Source organism: Chelonoidis abingdonii, chromosome 7 (assembly GCF_003597395.2).
Source record: "Chelonoidis abingdonii isolate Lonesome George chromosome 7, CheloAbing_2.0, whole genome shotgun sequence".
NCBI lineage: Eukaryota > Metazoa > Chordata > Testudines > Testudinidae > Chelonoidis > Chelonoidis abingdonii.
This window is the reverse complement of record NC_133775.1, coordinates 111,959,038-111,984,415: the sequence shown is the minus strand read 5'-3', so window position 1 is coordinate 111,984,415 and position 25,378 is coordinate 111,959,038. Positions and strand designations below refer to the sequence as shown.

The following is a 25,378-nucleotide window of genomic DNA, read 5'->3' as shown; positions in this document are numbered from 1 at the left end:
TCGTAATCTAAGATGACAAGTTTAGACAAGAAATAAAGCTCAAAAGCACAAGTGGTGGGAACTCAATTTTCTCAGGAACAATAGCCCTTCAAGGAGCTGAGGTAACATAGGTTGGGGCCTTGAGGAGGAAGTACACTCCCAACAGAAATATGGAAGGAGAGAGGCATTCAGATACTATGGTGATAAGGGCCATATAAATAGTTAGACAGATGGGTGGATCTTATTGCATCAGGATAGGGAAGAGGAGCACTCTTTGAAAAACCCTTTACACCATCAGAATGACTATATTGATACCACTACCACCAAAAATAGTGAAAATCTAAAAAAAACCTATCCACAAACCAAAATCCTTGACCCTCCAATCAGAGTTTTTAATTTTAAAAAAAGGGGGTGGGGTGGGGGAGAGATGCCAGAGATTCCATAACATGCACTAGGACCTTTGCTATCAACAATGATTTTATGTGGAAGGTGCTCAGATACAACAGTGATGGGCAGCTATATAAAACCCTAAGACTGACAGACAGATATAGCATTTCCTCCTCAGGCTGCAGCAGAACATGGTAAGGAAGTGAGGAGGAAGCGTGGCAGTTGGAATGGTACAACTTTCCTTTCTTATGCAGCAGGATGCAAGATCACATTTCATAATGAAAGGAAAACATGGCACAAGGGTTCCTTCTCCAGCAGCATGACATAGGCTCTTAGGGTGGAATTATGGCATTTCCCCTTTATGCGAGTCAGTAGCATAGCTAGGCGGGGAGCGGGGCAGCAGCTGCTCTCCCACTGAGCTCAAGTGGCACCTTTTTAATTTTACTCACCCGAGAGCAAAAAAAAAAAAAAAAAAAAAAGGCACCACCCGCTGCAGCGCTTTTACTGACTGAGCGGCGTTCCAGGTCTTCGGTGGCAGGACCTTCTCTCGCTCCAGGTGTCTTCGGCAGCACTGAAGCTTCATCACAGAAATGCCACCAAAGACCTGCAGAACGAGTGCTGCCTTTTTTCCCCCCCCCGCTCCCCCTCTTCCCTTCACCTGGCTATGCCACTGATGTGAGTAGGAACCACAAGCGAAGCTGCCTCCAGTGCAGATTTCATGTACTTAGTGTGCTATAGCTTACTCATCCTATGAGTAAGGAACACCTGAGAGTCATTTCTTCTCCTATCTTCCCACTTACATCTCTGCATCTAGACATATAAGCAACTGGGTGTGGGGGTGTTATTGGGTGCAATAGGTTCTGCTGCAAAGTAAAGATTTAACATATAACAATTCACCTGCATCATTCTGAACCCTGAGGAAACCACTGAATGTGGGGCAACATCAGCATTTTCTACCACATAACGGTGCTGTAGGCACAGCAGCTAGTAAGTATGTTACTGAAACAGCAAGTGGAAAGCTTTCATTAAGGGAAAGAGGTTATCCACTCTACCACCCATCCATACTTAAAACCAGGGCTGGGAACTGACTATAAACTGTCACATGGATGTTTAATTAGATTTTGAATTACCTGGTCAAAGCCTTTACATCCCATACGAGGATCAGGCCTAGCCTCCTTCTGGTGCTCACTTTGGAAGCTGACAGCAGGGCATAGGCCATGCTGAGGTTTTATTCTTGGTAAGAAGTAAGAGTCATTTTCTGCTGCCTCCTGGCCCAGGAGATAGGGAACAAGATGTGGAGTTCAAGAGACCTGGTTCTACTGTGACCTCAGCTGAGTTATTAAACCTCAAGGTAAAGTGGGAACAGGGATACTGACCCACCTTTGCTGACAGCTTGGAGATTAGTGATAATGTAGTGCTAAATATCAACTTTGTTTTCTATTAACCTAGCACAGGAAGGCAGAAGGAGACCAGGCCCCTGAGACTGGAGCCCTTAAAAGCAACCAAAAGCCCTGCTTTGGAAGGGCAGGGGTTGGCGGCAGCAAGCGAGAGACAACAGGAGCAGCGCTAATTGCTGAGCAGTGCTAGGAGCTCAACAAAGAAAGAGGCAGAGAATGAGTTGCTGACCAATTCACCAGAGGGGCAGTGAGCAAGGGAAGATAACTTTTGATCCCCAAACAGTCCCAAATCCTTTGCCTAGTAAGGATACGGCAATATAGCCTCCCTGCTACATTGGGTTGCATGTACCTCTCCGACACAATATTCCTAACTCTACCTCTCACAGACACATTCAGACACTAGAGAGTGCATGAGGCAATTGGTGGAAGGAGTTGAGCACAAGTGTGTTACTGCTATTCCAGGCAATGGAGTTGGCACCACCCCTCTATTCATCTGCTCTCTGCACTGGTAGTAAAGTTGCCCTCCATGTCCCACTTATGTCTACAAACTCATGTTTGCAACTACCCAGGCAGGACACCGATTTTTAGATACCCCCAGCTTGGGAAGCCCAAGCTGGATCAATAGAGCAGAAAGAGGGTGAATTTTACTCTCAACAGTGACAGTATCCCACTCTGTACTTTCTATAACACATAATTACAATTATGCTAGCCTGACCTTAGAACATAAGAATGGCCATACTGGATCAGACCAAAAGATCCATCAAGCCCAGTATCCTGTCCCCTGACAGTGGTCAATGGCAGGTGCCCCAAGGGGAATCAACAGAACAGGTTATCATCAAGTGATCCATGCCCTGTCATCCAATCACAGCTTCCGGAAAACAGAGGCTAGGGACACCATTCCTGCCCATCCTGGCTAATAGCCATTGATGGACCTATCTTCCATTAATCTATTTAGCTCCCTTTTGAACCCTGCTATAGTATTGGTCTTCATAACACTCTCTGGCAAAGAGTTCCAGAGGTTGACAGTGTGTTGTGTGAAAAAATACTTTCTTGGGTTTGTTTTAAACCTGCAACCTATTCATTTCATTTGGCGGCCCCTTGTTCTTGTATTATAAGGAGTAAATAACACTTCCTTATTTACTTTCTCTATACCACTCATGATTTTATACACGTCTATCATATCCCCCTTTAGTTGCCTCTTTTCCAAGCTGAAAAGTCCCAGTCTTATTAATCTCTCCTCATACAGAAGCAATTCTATACCCCCAATCATTTTTGTTACCCTCTTCTGAACCTTTTCCAACTCCAATGTATCTTTTTTGAGATGGGGCGACCACATCTGCATGCAGTTTTCAAGGTGTGAGTGTGCCATGTATTTATATTCAAGGATAAAATAAAGACAGCTGCAGAACAGTGATAGTATTTGATAGACAACAGACTAATGCAACTGATATTCAAAAGGCTATCAGAGGAATGTTAAGGCTAAAAAGTGAAGCACTCATGGGTCAGAAAATGACAGTTAAGGCTATGCATTCAACTCTACCCCTAATGTGGGTGTGCACAGATTACAATGCAGTATTTAATTGCATGATTACATACTAATTTTCCCAGAGAACCACTGCCCTTTCAACATACAGAATGGATCGTGCACAGTGAATGAAGCAGCTCTTTAATGCTTATTTTTTATTATAATTGTTCAGTGTGTGGTTCCTGTCTCCATACACTGCACACCAGCCAACTCCTCCACAAAGACAGGAAAAGAGCCTCTGCCTTATTCACTGGATAAACTTACCTCCTTCAGTTCATACTGTCCAGCTTCTGGAGTGAGCAAGGCAGAGATTTTGTGGAAAGTGACAATATGAGGATAATATAATTAGAGATTGTATGGAAATTAATATGCACAAAGAGGGCAAGGGGGGGTTGGAAGTAGAATATGGGCTGCCTTACCCTTAGTATTCCCAGACTTGAGTCCTTCACAGTTTAAGAGAGCATTTGATATGGAGATTTTTACATTAAAAAAAAAAACCTGATGAAATCTGATCATGCAAAGTTACTTACTATACAGCATAATTGCCCTGTCCAATATAGGATAGACTTGGACATGGTTCCTTCACAGCCAAGTCTCTTTCCAAATGCACCTTCACATGTCATTCTATAGAATAAAAAGTTCCTCTTCACTTTCTTATGCAGTTCCAGATCACAAAATGGTAAGAGATTGTACCCTGAATGAGAATTTCTACTTAGACAGATACACATGCAAGTGCAGTAGCACTGGAACACTGGCAGATCATTAGTAATTAAGAAAAAAATACAATGCACATACAGAAAGCTTGTAAATCTTAATGCCTTAGCCAAATCAAAAAGGACTTTCACCAGACCACCTTATCTATTACTTAGGGTTAGCATCCCTGACAAATTACAAGATTCTTCCACAGCCTACCAAGACACTAGAACTGGTCAGTATGCTTGATTGTTTTTTTTCAATGGCAAAAATTTTATCCCTTCTCTCTTTGTATTTGAAAGATGTGAGCTTTCAATTTATGCCCAGGCCAAGAACAAACATGCAAAATTTCAGCCCAAAAGGTGGCAGTCTTGACAAAGTTATAAGAAATTGAAGAAAGCTACAGGAGGTGTTTCTATACACTGCCGACAACATAACTAGACATTTAGGCTAAGAGCTCTGCCATAGTTTTAGAATTGAGAAAATAGGCTACAGAAATGGGGGGAAATCCATACTCCTAAAATACAAAGAGAATGGTCTTTAATAGGCAGGAAAGATCCTTTGGCAGCTAATCTCAGTGAAAAACCAAGGCCACCAAATATTCATCTCCAAGACATTAGTCAAGTGGTAACAGTGATATGAGGGTCCCTACTCATCTTCTGGATCCCCCCCCCACACCAACAGACGTTGGGAAAGATCTACTGACAGGTACAGGGTTAGGATGTGTTCTCATCCAGAGGAGGGGGGGATCCCTTCAGCTGTTCTCAACATATTGGTGTCCAGCATAGCTTGCACTGACACACCTCAAAGGTGTGTTTGTTTTTTTTTGTTTGTTTTTTTAAATGTGAGAGCTACTGACGTCCAACCCCCTCATTACATACCCCATATCCAAAAGTATTTCTGGCTTGAATCTTACATGTTGCTCAGCTTCCAGGAGACTGATGGATCTGGCACATTGTTAAATACATGAAGAGTTGTTCAAGGGCTGAAGTAAGATGCAGCAGAAGGACTGATCAATCCCAATACTGTATTCCCCCCCGCCCCAATTGAAGAATGGAGTCCTGGTATCAGGATAATGAAGTTTTCATACTTTAGTTATTTGTAAACTCTCAAGCCCTGTGGATCGGCTCTCCTGGAGCCTTCTGAGTTGGGACAGAAGGGCCTCTAGATTTGTTCCACCTCACACTTACTCAAGTCAGTCTGCAGACTGCATTGAGCCAGGTTTTCCAGTATCATCTGTTAGAATGAAAGAATTTGTCAGATTAGTTCTAGGGTGACTAGCATCGGGGTGCTGTGGAGTTCAGCCATTGGGTGTGACTGTAACATCCTCAAAGTCCACCCAACTCACTGCCAAGAGAGGCTCATTGGCCCCCACGTTGCCTCACACACCCACCCTTTTTGACATCATCCATACAGGAATTGGATTGGACTATGGAATCCAAAATAAAATTCAAGCAATTCTGGAGACGGACCACAAACTCCAGGAGTGCCAAGTAGTCAGTTCTCCAGCAGATACACTTGTATATACTCCAGCATGTGCACACACTCACACACCCACTCATGTCCTCCTAGCCACTGTGGAGTCTCAGCTCTCTCTCTGCTCTTCCTTCTCCCTGAAAAGCAAAGAAAGCCATTCATCCTCACTTCCTGAGAGTCCATCTGCAGCATATGCTGGAACCCTGACAATTCCACTCCTCCTACAAGTCAAACATGAATGAAACTGGAAAGCGTTAGCCACATATTGCTTCAGTCCTCTTCCCTAAAAGAATGGGCTTGAATTACGAAGGAACTGGTACCAGCCACTTTGCTACAGGCACTTACTACCAATAATTCCCCTCAGTAGCTTCAGGAGGATGCCCAGGCTGATATAAGACATTTTCAGGAGCTGTCCACCCCAAATGGAACTTCAGTGGCCCCATCCTGAATATTTTTTCAGCCTCTGCACAAGGGATGGCTCTAACCCTAATTAACCAGTGGACCAAATTTGGCGATGAATCCTGGTCATGTGCCACCTGAGGCACACTGTACATATATTAAGAATAATAATAATCAGTTCTTCCAGCAAAGTTTCCCTATTAGGGTTACGCAGAGAGGGGATCCCAAAGCAACAGGCTATGTACAGACAGATCAGCATTCCCTCCAACAGAGAGATGAAGACTAAATAATTTCTGAGGATGTGCATCCTCCACTTCACATGCTGAATCCCTACCATGCCCTCGCCTTGGAATAAGCTCTACAAAGAAGTAGCTGTTATGTACATGTATCTCAGCTCCCTTCCTTTGGAAAGTGTCCCTTCAAACTGACAGGCAAATCCTGGGACAGGTGGGTGGGGGTGTCCTTAGGCTGACTCCCCAGCAGCAATGGAGCCTGCAGCTTTCTTCTTGGGGCGAGCTTTCACACTCTTTAGTGGAGGCTGCAAAAGAAAACAGAGAAACTATCAGTTCATGTAGGGCACAAGTACAGAGCAGAAAGGAGGGGTAGCATAGATCAACACCACACAGCAAGGAGGATTGGCAGAACACAAGGAGTCTATTTAATCCAATATGCTGACCTCTTAAACATGGCTGAAGGGACACAATCTGCTCAAAAATCTGGACTTCTTGATATTTTTAAACTTTTTTTTGTCAGTGTCACTGTATAGTCATTAAGTTTTCTGTTGTTTCAGTGGGTCTTTCACACAGCAACAGGGAATGAAAAACATTTTAAACCATAGGAAAATTTAATAGGAAAAAAACAAGAATCAGCAAGGGGCCTTGAGAGTAGAAGTGTCTTGGGGGCAGGGCGGGAAGAAGAAACTAGGTTTCAAATCAATCGTTAGTCTCTATTCCAACTTTTCTGGTTCTAAATAGTACAATCCTGCTCTTCCAGAAAGAGAGCCATTAACATCTTGGACTAGTTTGTACACTCTGCTTCAATTGCTTATCTTATTCCAGATCCTTAGGGAGGGGAGTGGATTCAGTTAGTTGTGAAGACTTGACACCATTGACAGAGCTGAGAAGTTGCCCAAAGCATGTTTCTGAAAAAGTGTCTAAGAATTCCCACAACAAAAGAACAGAAATTGGACTTGAAAGTTCTGAAGGAAGACTAAGCAGAAGAAACAAGTCTTCCTGAAAAGTACCTTGCCTTCTGTATCCGTCATGAAGCAGCAGAAAAAGGACAGTCCCTATTTCCTGCCCCCCTGACCTGCACTTTATAGATCACCTTTAACACCCATTAATAGGAAAATTGCAATAGAATCTGGCGCTCCTGCTTCGCAGCAGTTTATGCCCACTGTTCTAGGCCACAAGGCCTTTTAGCAAAGAAAGCAGGAGGATCAAGCCAGAGGAGCTTCTAGGATCAGAAATCCAGGCAGGTTTCAAGCATCTCATCAGACCAGGCATTTTGCCCAACAGGGGACTAGACACCCAAGTGTGCAGCATACCCAGTCTAAACGTTTAAATGTTAATGCCATGTTACTACAGGTGCTGCAATTCAAACTATCAATCCATTACTAAATGTTTCAAAGTTTAGCAGCTTGAGTTTGGCTGAGCAAAAAATGGCCCCCACCTTAATAATAAGAAACAATGTATTTATCATTTGTAAACCAAACTATGATGACGGGGAGACCTTCAGCAAGAAACCAAGCCTGGAAAGTTTCAGCTCAAAAAACAAAAAGTTTCAGAGTTATGAGCATCTGAAAAAAAGGGGATTCAAATGGAAACTATACTGGGCATAAATGCACCCATTCTAGTGTGTGGCTAGGCTTAGAGATGTGATTGAAGGATGGAAGGCATAATAACCATCCACTCCTATCTGAAAGAAGGCCAAAAGGGGAAATAACAGAATCAAGTTATATATCTAAGGCATTTCTTAGACTCAAGACACAGGCTGGATCTATTAGTAAAAGTTTCCTGACAGGAACTGTCCCAGGGAAGTGGGAGTCTCATTGTTTCACATACCACATCATCTAGGCTAAGAGCCTCTAATGGACTTATCCTCCATGAATGTATGTACTTTTTTTTTGAACCCATTTATAGTTTTGGCCTTCACAACATCCCCTGACAATAACTTCCACAGGTTGACTGTGCATTGTGTGAAGTAGTACTTATGTTTGTTTTAAACCTGCTCCCTATTAATTTCATTGGGTGACTCTTGGTTCTTGTATTATGTGAAGGAATCAATAATACTTCTCTATTCACTTTCTCCACACCATTCATCATTTCATAGACTTCTATCATATACCCCCCTTAGTCGTCTCTTTTCTAAGCTGACCAGTTCCGTTCTTCTTAATCTCTCCCTCATATGGAAGCTGTTCAATACTCCTAATTATTTTTGTTTCTCTTCTCTGTACTTTTTTCCAATTCTACTATAACTTTTTTGAGATGGGGCAACAACAGCTGCATGCAGCATTCAACGTGTGGGCATACCATAAATTTATATAGTGGCTTTATGATATTTTCTGTTTTATTCTCTGTCCCCCTATGTTGGCTTTTTGTGACTGCTGCTGCACACTGAGCAGATGTTTGCAGAGAACTATCTATGATGACTCCAAGATCTCTTTCTTGAGTGGCAACAGTTAAATTTAGACCCCATTGTTTTTTATGTATAGCTGGGATTATGTTTTGCAATAGGCATTACTTTTCACTTACCAACACTGGGCAAAAAAAATCGCAGGTGAAATTCACTCAGTTTAGCGAGGTCCCTTTGTAACTCTTCACAGTCAGCTTTGGATGTAGTTATCTTGAGTAATTTTGTATCACCTGCAAACGTTGCCACCTTACTCTGTTTACCCCTTCATTTATTAATATGTTGTATAGATCCCTAGGGGACCCTGCTATCTACCTCTCTTCACTGTGAAAACTGACCTTTTATTTCTAATCTTTGTTTTCTATCTTTTAATCAGTTACTGATCCATGAGAGGACCTTCCCTCTTACTTCATGATCAATTACTTTGCTTCAAAGCCTTCGGCATGGGACCCTGTTAAAGGCTTCCTGAAAGTCCAAGTACACTACTGTATCACTCTTGTACACATGCTTGTTGACTCCCTCAAAGAATTCTAATAGACTGGTGAGGCATGATTTCCCTTCACAAAAGACAAGTTGACTCTTCCTCAACATATAGTGATCTATGCATCTGATAATTCTGTTCTTTACTACAATTTCAACTATACAAACCAGCTCCAGCCCAAGAAGTCATTCATACACCAGCTCACCTCAGCTTTTGTCACTTTCTTAGGAGCTTTGAGGCTCTGGGTGCGTTTCAGTGTTTTGTCTCCTGCATCCTCATCTGAAGGTTCTGTTCTAGAATCAGACTGGACCCCATTTGACCTTTGAGACACACTGGCCTCTTCTCCTGAGGAGTAACAGGAAGCAGCTAAGGATGAGAAGAAAACAAAAACACCTTCTGTACTTTTCAGTACCAAGTCCACCCAAAAGGGGCTCCCAATCAGGGCTGTCAGGAGGGGAGAGAGGTGTCAACAGCTCTTACTCAGGGCCTGGGGGATACACCCAAGAGCGTGCAAACATGCCCATAATCTGGGAAGGACAGGGAAAATGTGGAAGACTTATGTCCCCTAACCAAGGTAGATTGATTGGCATCAAACAATTTAAATCACTGGTTTTCATCATGTTTTAAATGAGCAAGCAGTAAATCTTGATTTAAATAATCAATTTTACTCATTTTGCATTTTTACCTTTTAGTTATTTTCCTAAAGAGGGGTTGATTCTCATTGAGTGGTAACCATTAAAACACAACGGTACACTAAAATTGGTACTTTTGCTAACAGGAGAATATTCTATAACTATACACATTTACTTTAAGCTGCTAAAGTTTAAAACATTTTTCAGACTCTTCATTTTTACATTCTTCTATGTTAAAAAATAGTGAATGATGCACTTCTTATTTACTAGAGGATTGATTTTTACTTGCTGTTTTTGTGCTTTTTCAATACCGCTTGACACAAATCACATTTAAGAAAGTTACCTTAAATGTGCTGGATACACAAGAAAAAAGTTTATCAAATGTTTTGCTTTTGAAACTGATTAAGCAAAGAATGAATGCATTATCTGTAATTTGTGAATTGATATATTGTTTCTGTTCACCATGTCCTTCAAGATTTTAGAATCAGTAGAACTCATACTCTAACACACAGTTTTTACTCTTAGATTGGAAAAGGAAAACAAGCTTTCCTGCTTTTGTACTTTCTCATTGTTTTTTTAACCTTCAAGGAACTAGATATTGAACTGCACTCATTGAATAAACCGAAATGAAGAGAACTCTCTTCGTACCTCCAGAAAAAACTACTACTGAAAAAGCTAGTTTAGCACTTAAAATAAATAAATAAATATGGTGCAGGTGCATACCCAGCAACTTCCACCAGTTCAGTGATGTGGCATTCTTTAAAAATTATGGTAGTGGATGCATATTGTATGAACATTTTTTCATGAATTTAAATGACTAATGTCTAAACTTACTACATTAATGTAGGCTATCATATTTTCAAATTTAATTTTAAATAGATTTTAAAAATAAAAAAAAATCCAGGGATGACAGCAGATTCATCTGGAAGGGAACTCACTCCAAAAATCTCTTTCCCCCAAGTAACAGGCAACTCATACTCCTGTATTACATGCAGCATTCAAAACATAAAATGCAAAGCTTTGGCAGAACTTACCACTCTCTTGAAGCCTCGATACCCTCCCCTTACCCCTGTTGTTCAGGGCCTCACAGAATGGCCTACCACGAATATTATATACCTGAATCCTCAATGGTTTCAAGGCCACTAGTGGAGGTGCGCAGCTGCAGCTTGGGGCTCCGTAGATGCACAGTATCTTCATCCCGGATCAGAGTCAAGTCCTGCATGCTGAAACTCCTCAGTTTCTCAGACAAAACTCCCTGACCCTAATAGGACATAACAGTTAGTGACATGGATATCTCATACATGGCTTCTGTCATCTGCGATTCTTCACAGAGACAAATTGGAAGGAGAGGGGAAATGTCCCATTCCCCACAAAGAGACTCAAGAGGATGAGACATGCATGCTCCAGAAGCCAACAGGAAAGACGACTGACCCAGGGAAATCTCCCCCTCAGTCCTGCCCCAAGCTGAAGTGCTGTGTGAAGAATAATGCAAACTGGAGGAAGGCAGGAGGAGAGTGAGATCAGCAGCACCCACCAGCTTCCCTCCAAGCCAACAGGGAATCAGCTGGAGGGACACAGCAACAGGAACTGAAATAGTTTTAAAACAGAATTTGATAAATGTATGAATGGTATTATATAACACGGTTGCCTATGATAGCTGGGCAATGCACTTGATGACCAAGGAGGTCCCTTCCAATCCTATGGAAGTTATCCTGCTGGGGGCAGACTGGTGTCTTAGAGGCTAAAGAAGTGGATGCAGCACACAGTTGTGTTACCTTTGCAGCTGCAGTGACTGCTGCATTGGCAGCCAAGTTTAAACCTTTCTTGCCAACTCGCATCATGGTTTCATAGCTCTTGTCACGGGCCTGGGTAATATACTCATCAATCTCCTAGGAAAGCAGTGGGGAAACCCAACATTTAGATTCCTGATTACAAGCATGGTCAGAGATCCTCCCCATTAAAAACCAAAAGCTCACATCAGGCACCTTTCTCCAAGACTAATGGCACCAGCTACTAGGCATTACTTCTGTCACTGCCATCCCTCTGCCATTTACAGCAGGCTTGCACCCAGTAGAGGGTTGCATTTGCAACTTGTCAAAAAGCAGTGAACTGTATCTAATTTACAGAAGATGGAGCAGAGGATAGCTGCGCGTACCATAATATGAAGTTGCAGCCTGCAGAGGCTACAGGTTCTAGAATGCATGGCTTCCATCTTGATTCAAACAGTCTAACTGCTGCAGCAGTCCATGCAGGAACCCATCACATCCGCAAGCCACACAGCTATACTAAAAATAACAGCTACTACAGGTCATATTGCAATACTCCATAGGGTGCACTTTGGCCACCTTGCTTCAGAGAAGTAACATCCTACATCTCTATGCAGCACAAATATGACTGGACGCATCAGGATCTTTATTATGGTCTAAATGGGTCAAAAGTCACCCAACTTCCAGGGCAGATCAATAGCTGTGGCAATAGAAAGGTACCTTCTCTTTACTGGAGAGCGTTGGGTGCACAAACTTCCTGTAGAGGACGCTGGAGCCCTTGGTGTAAGGAGAGAGCAGCCAGATCACAAATGCGATTTTCAACTCAAAATAAAATGGAAACCTGAGCAAGACGGAGAAGCTGGAATCAAGAGCAGGTCAGAGACAGATACAGATAGGCAGATAGTCCAAAGTGGAGCACAGATCGGATTAGTAAAGAGAAGATTCAGAAATGGAACAGAATCATCATGACAAGGCCAGCAATGTAACAGAGTCCTTCCTGAACCTCTGGGACACACTTCCTTGAGGCCTCTCTGGGTATGTCTCCATAGACTTGGGTTTGTAGTCGCAGCTCAGGCTGGAGCTCACGCTCTGAAGCCCACCAGGCATTTATTGCTACATAAGGCAAAGAGGTTAAGTCACAGCTTCCAGCCACAATGGCTCCAAAAAGGTCCTTGAGTGGAGAGGACCCTTCCTCCTGTATCCCACAGCAGCTGATCCTAGAAGAGTATCAGAGCTTTCCCGCCCTTCCCCACATGGAATGAACAGCCTGGATACTCACCAGGAAAGAACAATATCTGTGAGTGTTTCTGCTGTGGTGAAGAAGGCAAACACAATCCAATACATCATCCACTTCACCTGTAAAAGGACAGCTATTCCATTAGAAACCAAAAAACACAAACACTAAGTTACAACCCAAAAACTGGGATTTTTTTCCTTGTCAAATGACTTGTCACCTCAAGATGTTAATTTTATCCTAAGGATGAGGGTACGTATCAGTAATTTAGGATAGAACACATTAAATGGATGTCATAATTAATCCATAAAACATGAAATTATGAACACAGGAAAATATCAACTAAGGTTAACATTTAAAAAAATCCAGACAAATTAAGATATGCAAATACATAGCTAGGAACGCCCAAACAACCTTAAGTCTTATGTAGTGACACCATAAAATACCAAATGATTACAGCATTTTAACGTTTATAGTCCCAAACTAGATCAAGACTTTTTGACTGAACATTAGATTTTTCTTTTTGCCATAAATCACAACACATTTGGATTTTCTTCTAATTTTAACTTTGACCCTGAATTTCCTGGATTTGTCATGCCTGGAGATATATATATAGCAACATGCCTGTAGTACTGCTTTTACTCTAAATTACTGATATGTACTCTAAACCTTAATTCCATCTTTGATGTAGTTTGTTTGGGAATTTTCATTTTAATTAAAAGTTTTATAAGTGAACAAGAAACCCACAGAAACTGTTACCATGTCATATTTCTGGGGAAGTTTATTTATTTAAAGAATTTATTTATTATTAAAAACTTTTAGGGACATATTTCCCTGTGGGTCCTGCTTGTTTTTTGACGCTCTGGAGCCAACAAATTTTCCCCTCCCTGTTGAATTGGTGAACTGGGTAATTTTTGAAAAGACATATTTAAAGACATTAATGATCACTTTTTGCTATTATTCATAATGGAAAGAATATCTATTAGAGACTGAAGAATAAAGTTTTCTCCTTCAGAGAAATGCATGAAGTGTTGCCCTTTTTCAAAATGATCACTAACTCCCTTTGTTTTCAATAGGAGAAAAGTCAAGATGCCCTTGGGGAAGATGGTAGCCCTCCTGTATTGTTAGGAGGTAGGGAGAAGCACTGCAAGCAGCACATAAATGGAGGCAGTGGCTATCTTTGCTAAAGGCAACTTATAGTCTCAATGTCACTGAGAATAATGGCAAATGTTAGCCATTGTGAAATAGGGGAATTGTGTGTGGAATTATCTAGAAGAAGGGTATGCGCTGAAGTTTACATTTTCCTGCCTGCTGAAGAAGTTTGAAGAGTGTCATTAAGATAATTTGGGAGAAAAAAAAAAAAAAAGATCTGATATAGGATGCTAAATTTCTTAAAGAACTACCTTAATTTAATTTTATTTCTAACTAATTAATGGATTTACTTGTAAAGTCTTGGAAAATGCATTCTATGCTCAACAAGTAAGTGCTGTAATTTTGGAGAAAAATACAGCATATCCTTATACATAAGAGAGTGAATTCCTGCAAACCTCAACTCAGCCTTAACTATGGAGCCACAGCTGAGAGACATATCTACAATATACTGAATACCATTCGCCTCAATATAGAACTTTATGGTGTTGTGTCCCACTTCGCTTTTTGTCATATTGCAAATTGGCCATTTATTTGATGTCCCTAGCCTCTATTTGCCAGAAGTTGGGAATGAGTGACAGGGGATGGATCGCTTGATGATTACCTCTTCTGTTCATTCCCTCTGAAGCACTTGGCATTGGTATGGTTGCCAGGTGTCCGGTTTTTTTACCAGAGCACCCAATCAAAAGAGGACTCTGGCGGCTCAGGTCAGCACCAGTGACCAGGCTGTTAAAACTCCAGTTGGTGGTGCACACAGGCTCCACGTGGCTCCCAAGAAGCAGCTGGCATGTCCGGCTCCTAGGCAGAGGGGTAGCCAAGGAGGCTCCATGCGTTGCCCTCACCCACAGGTTCTGCCCCGAGCACCGGCTCCGCAGCTCTCATTGGCCGAAACCGCAGCCAGTGGGAGCTGTGACGGCAGCGCCTGCAGGCAGAGGCAGCATGTGGAACCTCCTGGCTGTGCTTCCACCTAGGAGTCGGAGAGACATGTTGCCGATTCCCGGGAGCTGCCCGAGGTCAGCGCCACCTAGAGACCACACCTCCTCCCACTCCAATCCTCTGGCTCCAACCCCCTCCCACACCCCAAACCCAAACCCTGATCCCTCTCCCGCACTCCAAACCCCTCTGCCTCAGACCAGAGCCCCCTCCTGCACCCCAAACCCCTCATCTATAGCCCCACCCGAGCCCATACCTCCAGCCAGAGTCTTCACCCCCTCCCGCACCCCAACCCCCTACCCCAGCTTGGTGAAAATGAGCAAGTCAGTGAGGATGAAGGAGAGTGAGCAACGGAGAGAGGGGGGAAGGGAGCAGGTGGCACCTCGGACAAGGAGTGTTCAGTTTTCTGCAGTTAGAAAGCTAGCAACCCTAGGCATTGGCCACTGTTAGAAGATAGGATACTAGGCTAGATGGTCCTTTGGTCTGACCCACTATGGCCATTCTTATGTATTCCTACTCTTATTTTCTGATAGCCTTTTGCAACAGGCTTTATCAAAGCCATTCTGAAACCTCAAATTAAGTTATAGTGACTGATTCTCCTTTACCCATTATTCTGTTGACTCAAAATTCTACCTCAAAGATACACAGTTTTCCTTTAAAGAAACTAGGTTGCTTCATCCCGATCATTAACCCCCCCCAAAGACAGAAATTGTTGGGCCGCACCAGAATAGATGACTTCACACAACTAGAGGCTGCACTGATGATAACAGAGTCAACCATCTGTTAACTGCTTGGACTGTTCAGTGCAGCAGAGGCCGAAGGCAATTGGTTGGTGGAAGAAAAAGCCAGGCAGGAAGCTAGGGATCATGGTCTGCAAAAACAGGGGGGAAAGGACAAGCTGAGTTTGCTACAAACTAGAATAAAAAGCATTGGTAATGTGGTGACAGTGGGACAAGTAAGGTAAATTGGCTATGTAAGGCAGGAATTAAAAAAAAAGGCAAATGAGCACAGATAAAAATTCTTCTCTTTTCTTTGCCAGTGTTGTCTATTTTTTAGACTGAGCTTTTCAAGGCAAGGACTACTAGTTTTGCATTTTGTTTTTGCAGTTTTAAATAACTGGCAGATTGCTAATTGAAAAGAATAAATATAATTGTGTTCCTTAGAGCACCACTCTTTCAGGTACTGTAAAAATTATAAGCCAAAACCCTATACTATAAATATTAAGGTTGCATAATCAAACATTGAAAAGTTAGAAAATGCCAGTTATTCAGATTGATAGGACAACAATAATATTTCCTAACTTTCAAGTGCTTGATCTTCCAACAACACATTCTTTTAACATACTTTTATAGAATAATAGGTCTCATGCTGGCAGTATTATCCTTGGAATTTCTAAATATTAGAAATGACAATTTCTTAACTCGAAGTGTTGAATCCAACATGAAGGAATTTGATATAAGATATCTTGATATATAGAGAAGAACTGATAACAAAACAAAAAATTAGTGGTAGTTTAGGTACAAGTGCTCATGACTTGACCACATTTGTTATGTGCCAACAGACTAAAGTTCAAACCAGTAATACCTGATGCTGTAAAAAGGCTCAGTTTCACAAAGCTGAGAACAGTTATGAGCCAAATCAGTTGGTTGCCACATAAGTATTTAGCCCACTGGTTCATCTTCAGTCCATGCATTATGCTTTTCTGGGATGATGGGTAAACATCCTCCCCATAAAAAGACAAAAAAGCGGGGAAATGTAAGACGAGAACCTGAAACAGAAGCCCTTTTATCAGAGGCCTGGTATAAGGTAGGACTTGCTCACAAAATCTGGCAAGAACAGGACTGATATTGCAGAAATACACATTCCTAAAAAAGTGCTAAGCACAGAGTACTCACGCAAACACATCCCGATATCAAGAGATACCAGAACACCCCAATATCATGGATGGTACAAAAACATTCCCCAAGAGTAACAAGAACATACTGACCTCTCCTAAAAAATGAGATCAGGATAACAGTATGTCATAAAAATGTTTTAATCAAACAAGTATGTACAAGGTAATGGGTAATAACTAGCCACTTCGGGGAAACTATGTCAGAGGCAGTAATAACTTGTTTGTATCAAGGTATAAATATGTGTCTCAAAGGAAGTATCCTTGTTCAGCTAAGGGAAGAATGAAAAGTCCCGTCATTCACTAAACTGCGTCCATTGTCATGGGCATACATGTCTTAGTATCTTCGTAGAGTCTGCCAGGTGCTATTACCGTGCTTTGTTGACAATAAACCTGACCTGGTGCCTTCGCACCTTAATGCATCTTGTGGTCATTGGGAGGTTCGCTCAAGGTCTGTTGTGCCACCTGTCTGCACAAAGCTGGGACAGCACACAGGAAAAACACACACACACACACACGCAGCCAAACATCTAACCATAAGTACAAAGTACTATACTGAGGAAGGAAAAAAAATCAAATGCACAAATGTAAAATGTTATTTAATTCATTTAATGTGTGCCATTTAATTCTGCATTGTTCCACCACAACCCATTTCTCCCTCAAACTGACACCACTACTGAGTCACTACTGATGTAGTCTGGATTCAATAGACAAAGCTCCATATAACTTTAGAAGGCTGAAGAAACATGAGGAGACATTGCAGAACTAGGTCCTGTAGCCTTCACTGTTGATACCATTCCTGGCTCTGCAGTTCTGCAAGTAGGAGAACCACAAGTCATACCACAGACATCAACTCCACCACAGCAGTGTCCTACTTATCAATGTTGCTGCTCCTCTTAGAGGCAGCAGTGAAGCAGGCAAAGAAGAGTAGAGAGGGACTAGACTCCACCCAAATACCAGCAGATATAACCTCTCACACTGAGGTGCTGTTCTGAAATGCTCAGAGGAGCACCATGCCTCCAATCAGGAGATTCATTGCTTGCTGCTGGAAAGTCCACATCCCAAACCACTGCGACACCATGGGCAGAAGCCACAAGGGTGGGGAGACTAAAGAGAAATAAGCCCTAAAACAGGGGTCGGCAACCTTTCAGAAGTGGTGTGCCGAGTCTTCATTTATTCACTCTAATTTAAGGTTTCGCATGCCAGTAATACATTTTAACGTTTTTAGAAGGTCTCTTTCTATAATATATAACTAAACTATTATTGTATGTAAAGTAAATAAGGCTTTTAAAACGTTTAAGAAGCTTCATTTAAAATTAAATTAAAATGCAGAGCCAGCCCCCCTCCCCGCCCCCCGGACTGGTGGCCAGGACCCAGGCAGCGTGAGTGCCACTGAAAATCAGCTTGCATGCTGACTTCAGCACCCATGCCAAAGGTTGCCTACCCCTGCCCTAAAAGGAAGCTGGAGAAAATCCAGCCTGACAGAAGTCTCTTATCACTCAAGAGAAGAAACAGGGCAGAATAAATCATCCAACCTACAAAAGAAAAACTAAAGAAGACTGAGAAGACTGAAGAGTAACAAAAGGAGGCAGAAGAAAAGGGCTAGAGAGCCATATTCCAATGAAGAGGGGAGGGAAAAGCATCTCATCTGTTCGGACTTTGAAATACTTTCAAATTATAACATATTTTCACACTTTCACTGTCTCTCCTGCTAAACTAGATTTAGGATTTGAAACTTCCAGCCAAATCAGCCTCTTTCCATGACATCATCTCCTTTTGTTCCAAATCTGTCAATAGGCAGGGGTAACATATTAGCCTACAACTTGGACAAAGGGCCCCTCATAATTTGAGTACCTGTATATTTTTAATAAAAATTATCTGGACAACTAAATGATCAACTCTGGAGCTGCTCACTCTTCTTAAAAAGATACTGTTAAAAAGATACTGTTTGTCTGTCTGTCTGCAGAGAATCAGTGTGACATCCAGGTATGGGGGCACACGTTTCCTTCAGGACCAGAAACTTAAGGAGTTTTAAATTTAAACTTAAATGGTGCTGCCAGAGAAGTACTGTTTTGATAAAGCACTGCTTGCCATCTCAGTCTGGTCCCTTTTACCAGGGTTTTTCTGTTTGACCTCATTAGAATAGATTAATATCCTCCATCCCTTCCGCCCAATAAGCAAATCTGAAACACCACACCTTCTTAAAGGATCCATTAATATTATCAATAATGAGCACCTGCAGAGCATAAAAACACAAGAACGGCCATACTGGGTCAGACCAAAGGTCCATCTAGCCCAGTATCATGTCTGACTTCAGCCTGATTTTCAGGAGAGCTCTGCTTCCTTATGGGTACCTAAACATAGACCAGATTTTCAAGCTTGCTCAGTAGCCAGCTGCTCCCCTGTAATACTTATAGCCAAAACGCCTAAAGAGCTCAACAACCAATATGCTGAGCTCTTCTGAAAACCTGTCCCTTTATTCTGGTGCTTAAATGAAAGCGGAGCTCCTTTGAAAATCTGGCCCCAATTGTGTGAGCAGAATTCTGTTGGAAATGTCTGGTAAAGCATTATGGTCAGCATCAGCTAACCTTCACAGTCTTGAGAGGCTAGTATTCTCACTTTACAGACCAGCAAACGGAGATGCAGAGCAGCAAAGTCAGAAGAAGTCAGTATCTGAACTTAGCATGGGTGAGTCTGAACACACTCCATCCGCACCTAGCCTTGTGGGGCTGGCCTCTAGCTCACCACACACACCCAAATGATAGGAGATATGCTTTGTCCCATACAGAGAAGGAAAAAAAACTGGTTTCAGGAGGGGGAGGATCTTGGGTGGTATGGGTGGTATGGTATTGTTGAAAACAGGATGAAAGTCAGGTTTGCCAGTGGGAACACAACACGATGACTCACACTTACATATTCTTTTACATTTTTCGTCTTCACGGCCTTGTAAGAGGAATATGCAGGGTATAAAGTGCCGAATATTAGCCTGGAATAAAACACAGCCCATGAGAACTATTCAGCATTCTTAGCCACTTGATGTTCCTCCCCTCCTGGATCTCAATACCTCATCTTAATTTTGCTTTCTGCACCCCCCTCCCATCCCCCATCCTTTGACCTCAGGAATAAGATTCAGTTATTGGAGTGCACACAGCCTGCCTGAAGCCACCGCAGGCTTTCACCTAGGGCAGTTCCATTGGCACCAAACCCTCCTTCTATATCTAAAAGCTTCAGCTTCCTGAATTTCCTACGGCCATGGCTACACTGGCGCTTTACAGCGCTGCAACTTTCGCACTCAGGGGTGTGAAAAAAACATACACCCCGAGCACTGCAAGACATAGCACTGTAAAGCCTCAGTGTAAACAGTGCCGCAGCGCTGGGAGTGCGGCTCCCAGCACCGCAAACTACACCCGTAGAGGATGTGGAGTACGTGCAGTGCTGGGAGAGCTCTCTCCCAGCGCTGGCGCTGCGATCACACTCGAAACTTCAAGTGCAAGTGTAGCCATACCCTACCGCTGTCTCTCTCTTCATGCCTCTCACAGCTGGGGATGGTAGGGATTACAACACTAGGAAATGGGAGGGAGGAATAGCTCAGTGGCTTGAGCATTGGCCTGCTAAACCCAGGGCTGTCAGTTCAATGCTTGAGGGGGCCACTTAGGGATCTGGGGCAAAAATTGGTCCTGCTAGTGAAGGCAGGAGGCTAAACTCAATGACCTTTTGAAGTCCCTTCCAGTTCTAGGAGATTGGTATATCTCCAATTATTACCTATTACCTTAATTACACACTACAAGGTGATTTACCTCAAGACTATTCAGAAATGTACATTAGTAAATAATTTTGCTGCATTTCATGCAATGGACATAGTACCCAAGTGCTCCACCTAGCACTGCTGACAACCAAGAAGCCAGGTTTAATGGGTTAGATTTGACCTATAAAGCTCACAGCGCTCATCCATTTCAGGAAGACTCTCGCGAGTGGGCTGAGCTGTGTGTCTCGTTCCTACGAGGAGAAGGGGGTGCTGACAGAGACCCCGCCTCAAATTCACACCCCCGCTGTTTCCGAATAGCCTCCAGTGCCCCTGCCAGATGCAGCTAATGCCGGCGGATGCCCGGCAAGGTGGGTGGGCTCCGAGCTGCAGACGGCTGGGGGGCAGTGTCTCACGATCGTGGCGAAGGGCTTGCAGCTGCCGAGAAAGAGGTGCTAGCGCTAAGCCTACGAAGCCTTCCCTCCCCACCCCACGCATCCCGGCCTCGCAGCGCCCCGACACGCCCGCCGCCTGAGGCTGCGGCTCGCTCCGCAATTCTTACAGGTCCTCAGAGCCGCTGGCTCTGAGGGGCGCCGCGCAGCGCGAGCGGGTCTCCCGACCCCCGCGTGCGACCCGCGGCTCCGCAGACTCAGGGGGCCGGGATGCTGCAGAGCCACCCCCGCACTCACACCACGAGCCGGGAGATGATCCACGAAACCATGGCAGAGCCGGGCAGGCTCGAGGTCCGAGAGCAGCGGGTCTGCGACAGCCGGCTCGGGTAAGCCTCGGACGATCCTTAAAGGGCAGGTTCCTGCAGCAAGTATGGCCCCACCCCTGGCTCTTAAAGGGTAGGCCTCGCCGCGTCGGAGGGAAAATGGGTCCAGAGCATCGCAAGAGCAACGTCTCCTAAGTGCGAATCCTGCGCGGCGCAGTGTGTCCCACCTGCCGCGCGCACCACGCAGCGTCGTCCTCCCCTGTACCCCTCCCGCGCCGCCACACAGCAAGCCCCCTGGTACCCCCCCCCCGCACCAACATACAGCGACCTCTCCCACGCACCGCCACACAGCGACTCTTCCCGGTACCCCCCCGATACCCCTCTGTGCCGCCACACAGCAACCCCCCTCCCGTACCGCCACACAGCAACCCCGCCGGTACTCCCACGCACCGCCACACAGCGACTCTTCCCGGTGCGGCCCCCGCCCCCTACCGCCACACAGCGATCCTCCCCGTACTCTCCGCGCCTCCACACAGCATCCCCCCTCCCAGTACTCCCCCGTACCACCACATAGCGACCGCCCCCACCCTACCCTCCACACAATACCCCCCCCGGTACCCCTCCACACTGCCACACAGCATCCCCCTCCCGGTACTCCCCCACACCAGTACACAGCGACCCCCCGGTACCTCTCCGCACCGCCACATGAGCACCCCTCCCCGTACCCTCCGCGCCGCCCCACAGCGACTCCCCCCTGGGACCCCTCCATGCTGCCACACAGCGACCTCCCCGGTACTCCCCTGTACCACCACCACAGCAAACCCCCACACAGCGACCTCCCCAGTACCCACCCGTGCTGCCACATGGTGACTCCCCGCCAGTACCCCCCCGTATGGCCGCACAGCAACCTCCCGGTACCCCTTGTGCGCCACCGCACAGCGACCCTTCCCGTACCCTCTGTGCCTCCACACAGCATCCGCCCTCCCAGTACTCCCCCATGCCCTCCGCGCTGCCACACAGCATCCCCCCTCCCGGTACTCCCCCGTACCACCACATAGCGACCACCCCCACCCTACCCTCCACACAATACCGTCTCAGTACCCCTCCACACTGCCACACAGCATCCCCCCTCCCGGTACTCTCCCATACCACTACATAGCGACCCCCCTGGTACCCCTCCACACCGCCACACGCTGACCCCTCCCTGTACCCTCCGCGCCGCTGTACAGCACCCCCCCATACCCGCCTCACCCCTCCCGGTATTCCCCCGTACCACCACACAGTGACCCCCCCAACCCTACCCTCCATGCTGCCACACAACGACCCCCCTCAGTACCGCTCCACACTGCCATACAGCATGCACCCTCCCGGTACTCCCCCATACCGCCACACAGCGACCCCACCTCCACTGTACCCTCCGTGCAGCCACACAGTGACCCCCCCCCGTATTCCCCTGCGCCACCACACAGCGACCCACCCCACCGTACCCTCCGCGTCACCATACAGCGATCCCTCCCTGTACCCTCCGTGCCACCACACAGCGACTGCCCCCTGGTACTCCTCCATGCTGCCACACAACATCCCTCCGCACCGCGTAACCCCTTCTTCCCTCCGAGCCGCCACACAGCACTCGCCATATCCCCCCTCCGCGCCTTCATACAGAATCTCCCAGTACCCCTCCGTGCGCACCATTCCCCTCTTCCATGCTGTGATGAACTAGGAATGTTCTTAATGTTTTCTCTGAATACTATGTTGGTGCCTCAGTGTCCCCATGGCAGTTCTTAAGTATCTGGCAGAGCAAAGGGCCAGTGCACCTAAATGCCTGACCCTCTGTCTCCTAGCAACTGATGGCCTGGGCCCCTCTTCTTCAAAGATGCCAACTGAAGGTGTTGGAGACAAAGGGATCAGGTGACCTCGTGGCCCGGGAAAGGAGCTGAGCAGAGAGGAGGGGCTGGAGAGGTTTGTTGTCTGAGCTGGCTGGACGAGGAGTGAGCAGATTCTGTGGTTCTTTGCGCTCAGCTAGCCCCCCGAATGGACCCAGCCGAGGGGTTCTGGTTCAGCAGGTACTACAACTCTGTTTTAGACCCTGTTCCTGTCATCTAATAAACCTCTGTTTTTACTGGGGCTAGAGTCACGTCTGACTGCAAAGTGGAGGTGCAGGACCCTGTGGCTTTCCAGGACCCCCGCTGGGGCGGGCTTGCTGTGGGAGCGCACGGAGTGCAGGGCGATCTGAATGCTCCAAGGAGAGACCTAAGAGGTGAAGACGTGGGAGCTTCTTGCCCTGAACAAGTCTGCTCCAAGGGAGAGGAGGCTCCCCAAAGTCCTGACTGGTTTTGTGGGGAGCAGTTCCAGAGCATTGCCCGGGGACTCCATGACACATGCCACCACACAGTGCATCCCCCCACCCCGTACCCTCCACACCGCCACACAGTGCACCCCCCGTATTTCCAGTAGTGTACCGCTTCCTGTCATCAGAGCACCCCCATACTCCCCCACCCCTTGTTACCACACAGTACCCCACACTACCCCTCTGTCACCACACACAACAACCCCCAATACCCCTCCCCATTGCCATATAGCATCTCCCAGTATCCCTCTCCCTCGCATTTCCCCCCCTCCACACTGCCACACAGCAATCTCCGTAACCCCCCTGCGTGCCGCCAGAACGCTCCCCCAGTACCCCTCCGTGCCACCACAGAACAACCCCCCGGTACCCCTCCACACTGCCACACAGCGCCTTCCGTAACCTTCTTCACCCCCCTCAGCAGCCTTCCATTCCTCCCCCTCCACAACCCACGTACTCCTGTGCCACCACACAGCGACCCTCCCCAGTACCCCTCCGAGCTGCTACACAGCACCCCCGTATCCTCCCTCTGTGCTGCCACACAGCATCCCCCACTACCCTTCCACACCACGTACCCCCCCTTCCACACCACCACACAGCAGCCCCTGTACCCCTCCTTGATACTGCCACCCAGCACCCTCTCCAGTACTCCTCTGCACCCCATACCCATCACACACTGACATACAGCAGCCCTGGTACTCCACTATGCACCGCCACACAACGATATCCCCTCCCCATGCTGCCACACAGCACACCCCCATACTCCCCCTCTGTGCCACTACACAGTGCACCCCCAGTACTCTCAGTACCATACCTCTTTGTGTCATCACAGAGCAGCCTCTGTACTCCCTCTCCCCATACTACCACACAGTACCCCGCACTACCTCTCCACATGACCATACAGCGTCCCACACTACCGCTCCATGTCATCACACAGCACTCCCCCAGTACCCTCACTTACTGTGCCACAAGACAGCACACTCCTGGTACACCCCTCTGCGCTACCACAGAGCACCCCTCTTTCCCCTCTGTGCCACTACACAGAGTCTCCAGTACCATTCCCCATTCTGCACCACCATGCAGCACCCCCCTCGGTACTGTAACCCTCCCCACACCACCCCTTCCCCATGCCACTCTACCACACAGCACTCCATTCCCCCTCCAGGATACTTCCCGTGCCACCACACAGCACCCCCCATTTCACCCCGTGTTACTACACAGCACCCCTCCTCCTTAGCTATTGTCCACATCAGTGCAGAGCGCTTTTCCCCTAGATATTCCTCTATACCACCACATAGTGCCTGCTCTCTTGTATTCCTCCCTCCACACACACAACTACACAGCACTCCTTCAGGATACCCCCCCACCCCCATACCACCACACAGTACTCCCAGTATCTTCTCTCCATGCTACCACACAGCTCCCCTTCCCCCCTCTGGGATACCACATCTATATATACACATTTACATTTAGCCCTATTAAAATGCGTATTTGCTTGCACATAGTTTACCAAGCAACCCAGATCACTGTGTTAGTGGCCTGTCCTCTTCCTTATTCATCATTCCCCCAATTTTTAATGTCATTTGCAAACCTTATCAGTTACGATCTTATGTTTTCTTCCAGGTCCTTGATAGGGGTCTACTACAGATCACCAGATCAGACAGGAGGTGAATGATGCATTTTGAAAAACAAAAACAAATATCCAAAATGCAAGACCTGGTAGTTATGGGGGACTTTAACTATCCAGACAGCTGTGGTAGAAGTAATACAGCAAAGCATGATTTCCAGTAAGTTCTTGCAATTTATTGAGGATACTTTTTTGTTTCATAAAGTGAAGAAAATAGCCAGTGGATAGCCATTTTTGACATGATTCTGACCAACAGGGCAGATTGGTTGTAAATCTGAAGGTGGAAATAATTTGGGTAAAAGTTATCATGAAATGATAGATTTCATGATTCTAAGGCAAGGAGGAGGTGAAAGCAGCAGAATAAGGACAAGGACTTT

At 45.8% G+C, this 25,378-nt stretch overlaps 1 protein-coding gene across 3 annotated transcripts; it reads right to left on the bottom strand.

Annotated features, from left to right (window-relative positions):
• Positions 1-1,000: 1,000 nt before the first annotated feature.
• On the bottom strand, positions 1,001-21,156 carry REEP2 (receptor accessory protein 2). Of its 3 annotated transcripts, XR_004374441.1 has the most exons (9): positions 21,005-21,156; positions 19,487-19,559; positions 12,646-12,722; positions 12,087-12,207; positions 11,376-11,489; positions 10,717-10,861; positions 9,174-9,334; positions 6,240-6,394; positions 4,093-5,217 (listed from the first exon to the last, which is right to left on the bottom strand). XR_004374441.1 is itself a non-coding variant. In XM_032786126.2 (8 exons), the coding sequence occupies exons 1-8, from the start codon at positions 21,034-21,036 to the stop codon at positions 6,320-6,322; spliced, it is 798 nt and encodes a 265-aa protein (XP_032642017.1). In that variant the 5' UTR covers positions 21,037-21,156; the 3' UTR covers positions 1,001-6,319. The 3 variants fall into 3 exon arrangements, 2 of the variants coding, with proteins under 2 accessions (XP_032642017.1, XP_032642018.1); XM_032786126.2 differs by having other exon boundaries at positions 1,001-6,394; XM_032786127.1 differs by having other exon boundaries at positions 4,093-6,394; positions 9,174-9,313.
• Positions 21,157-25,378: the final 4,222 nt, after the last annotated feature.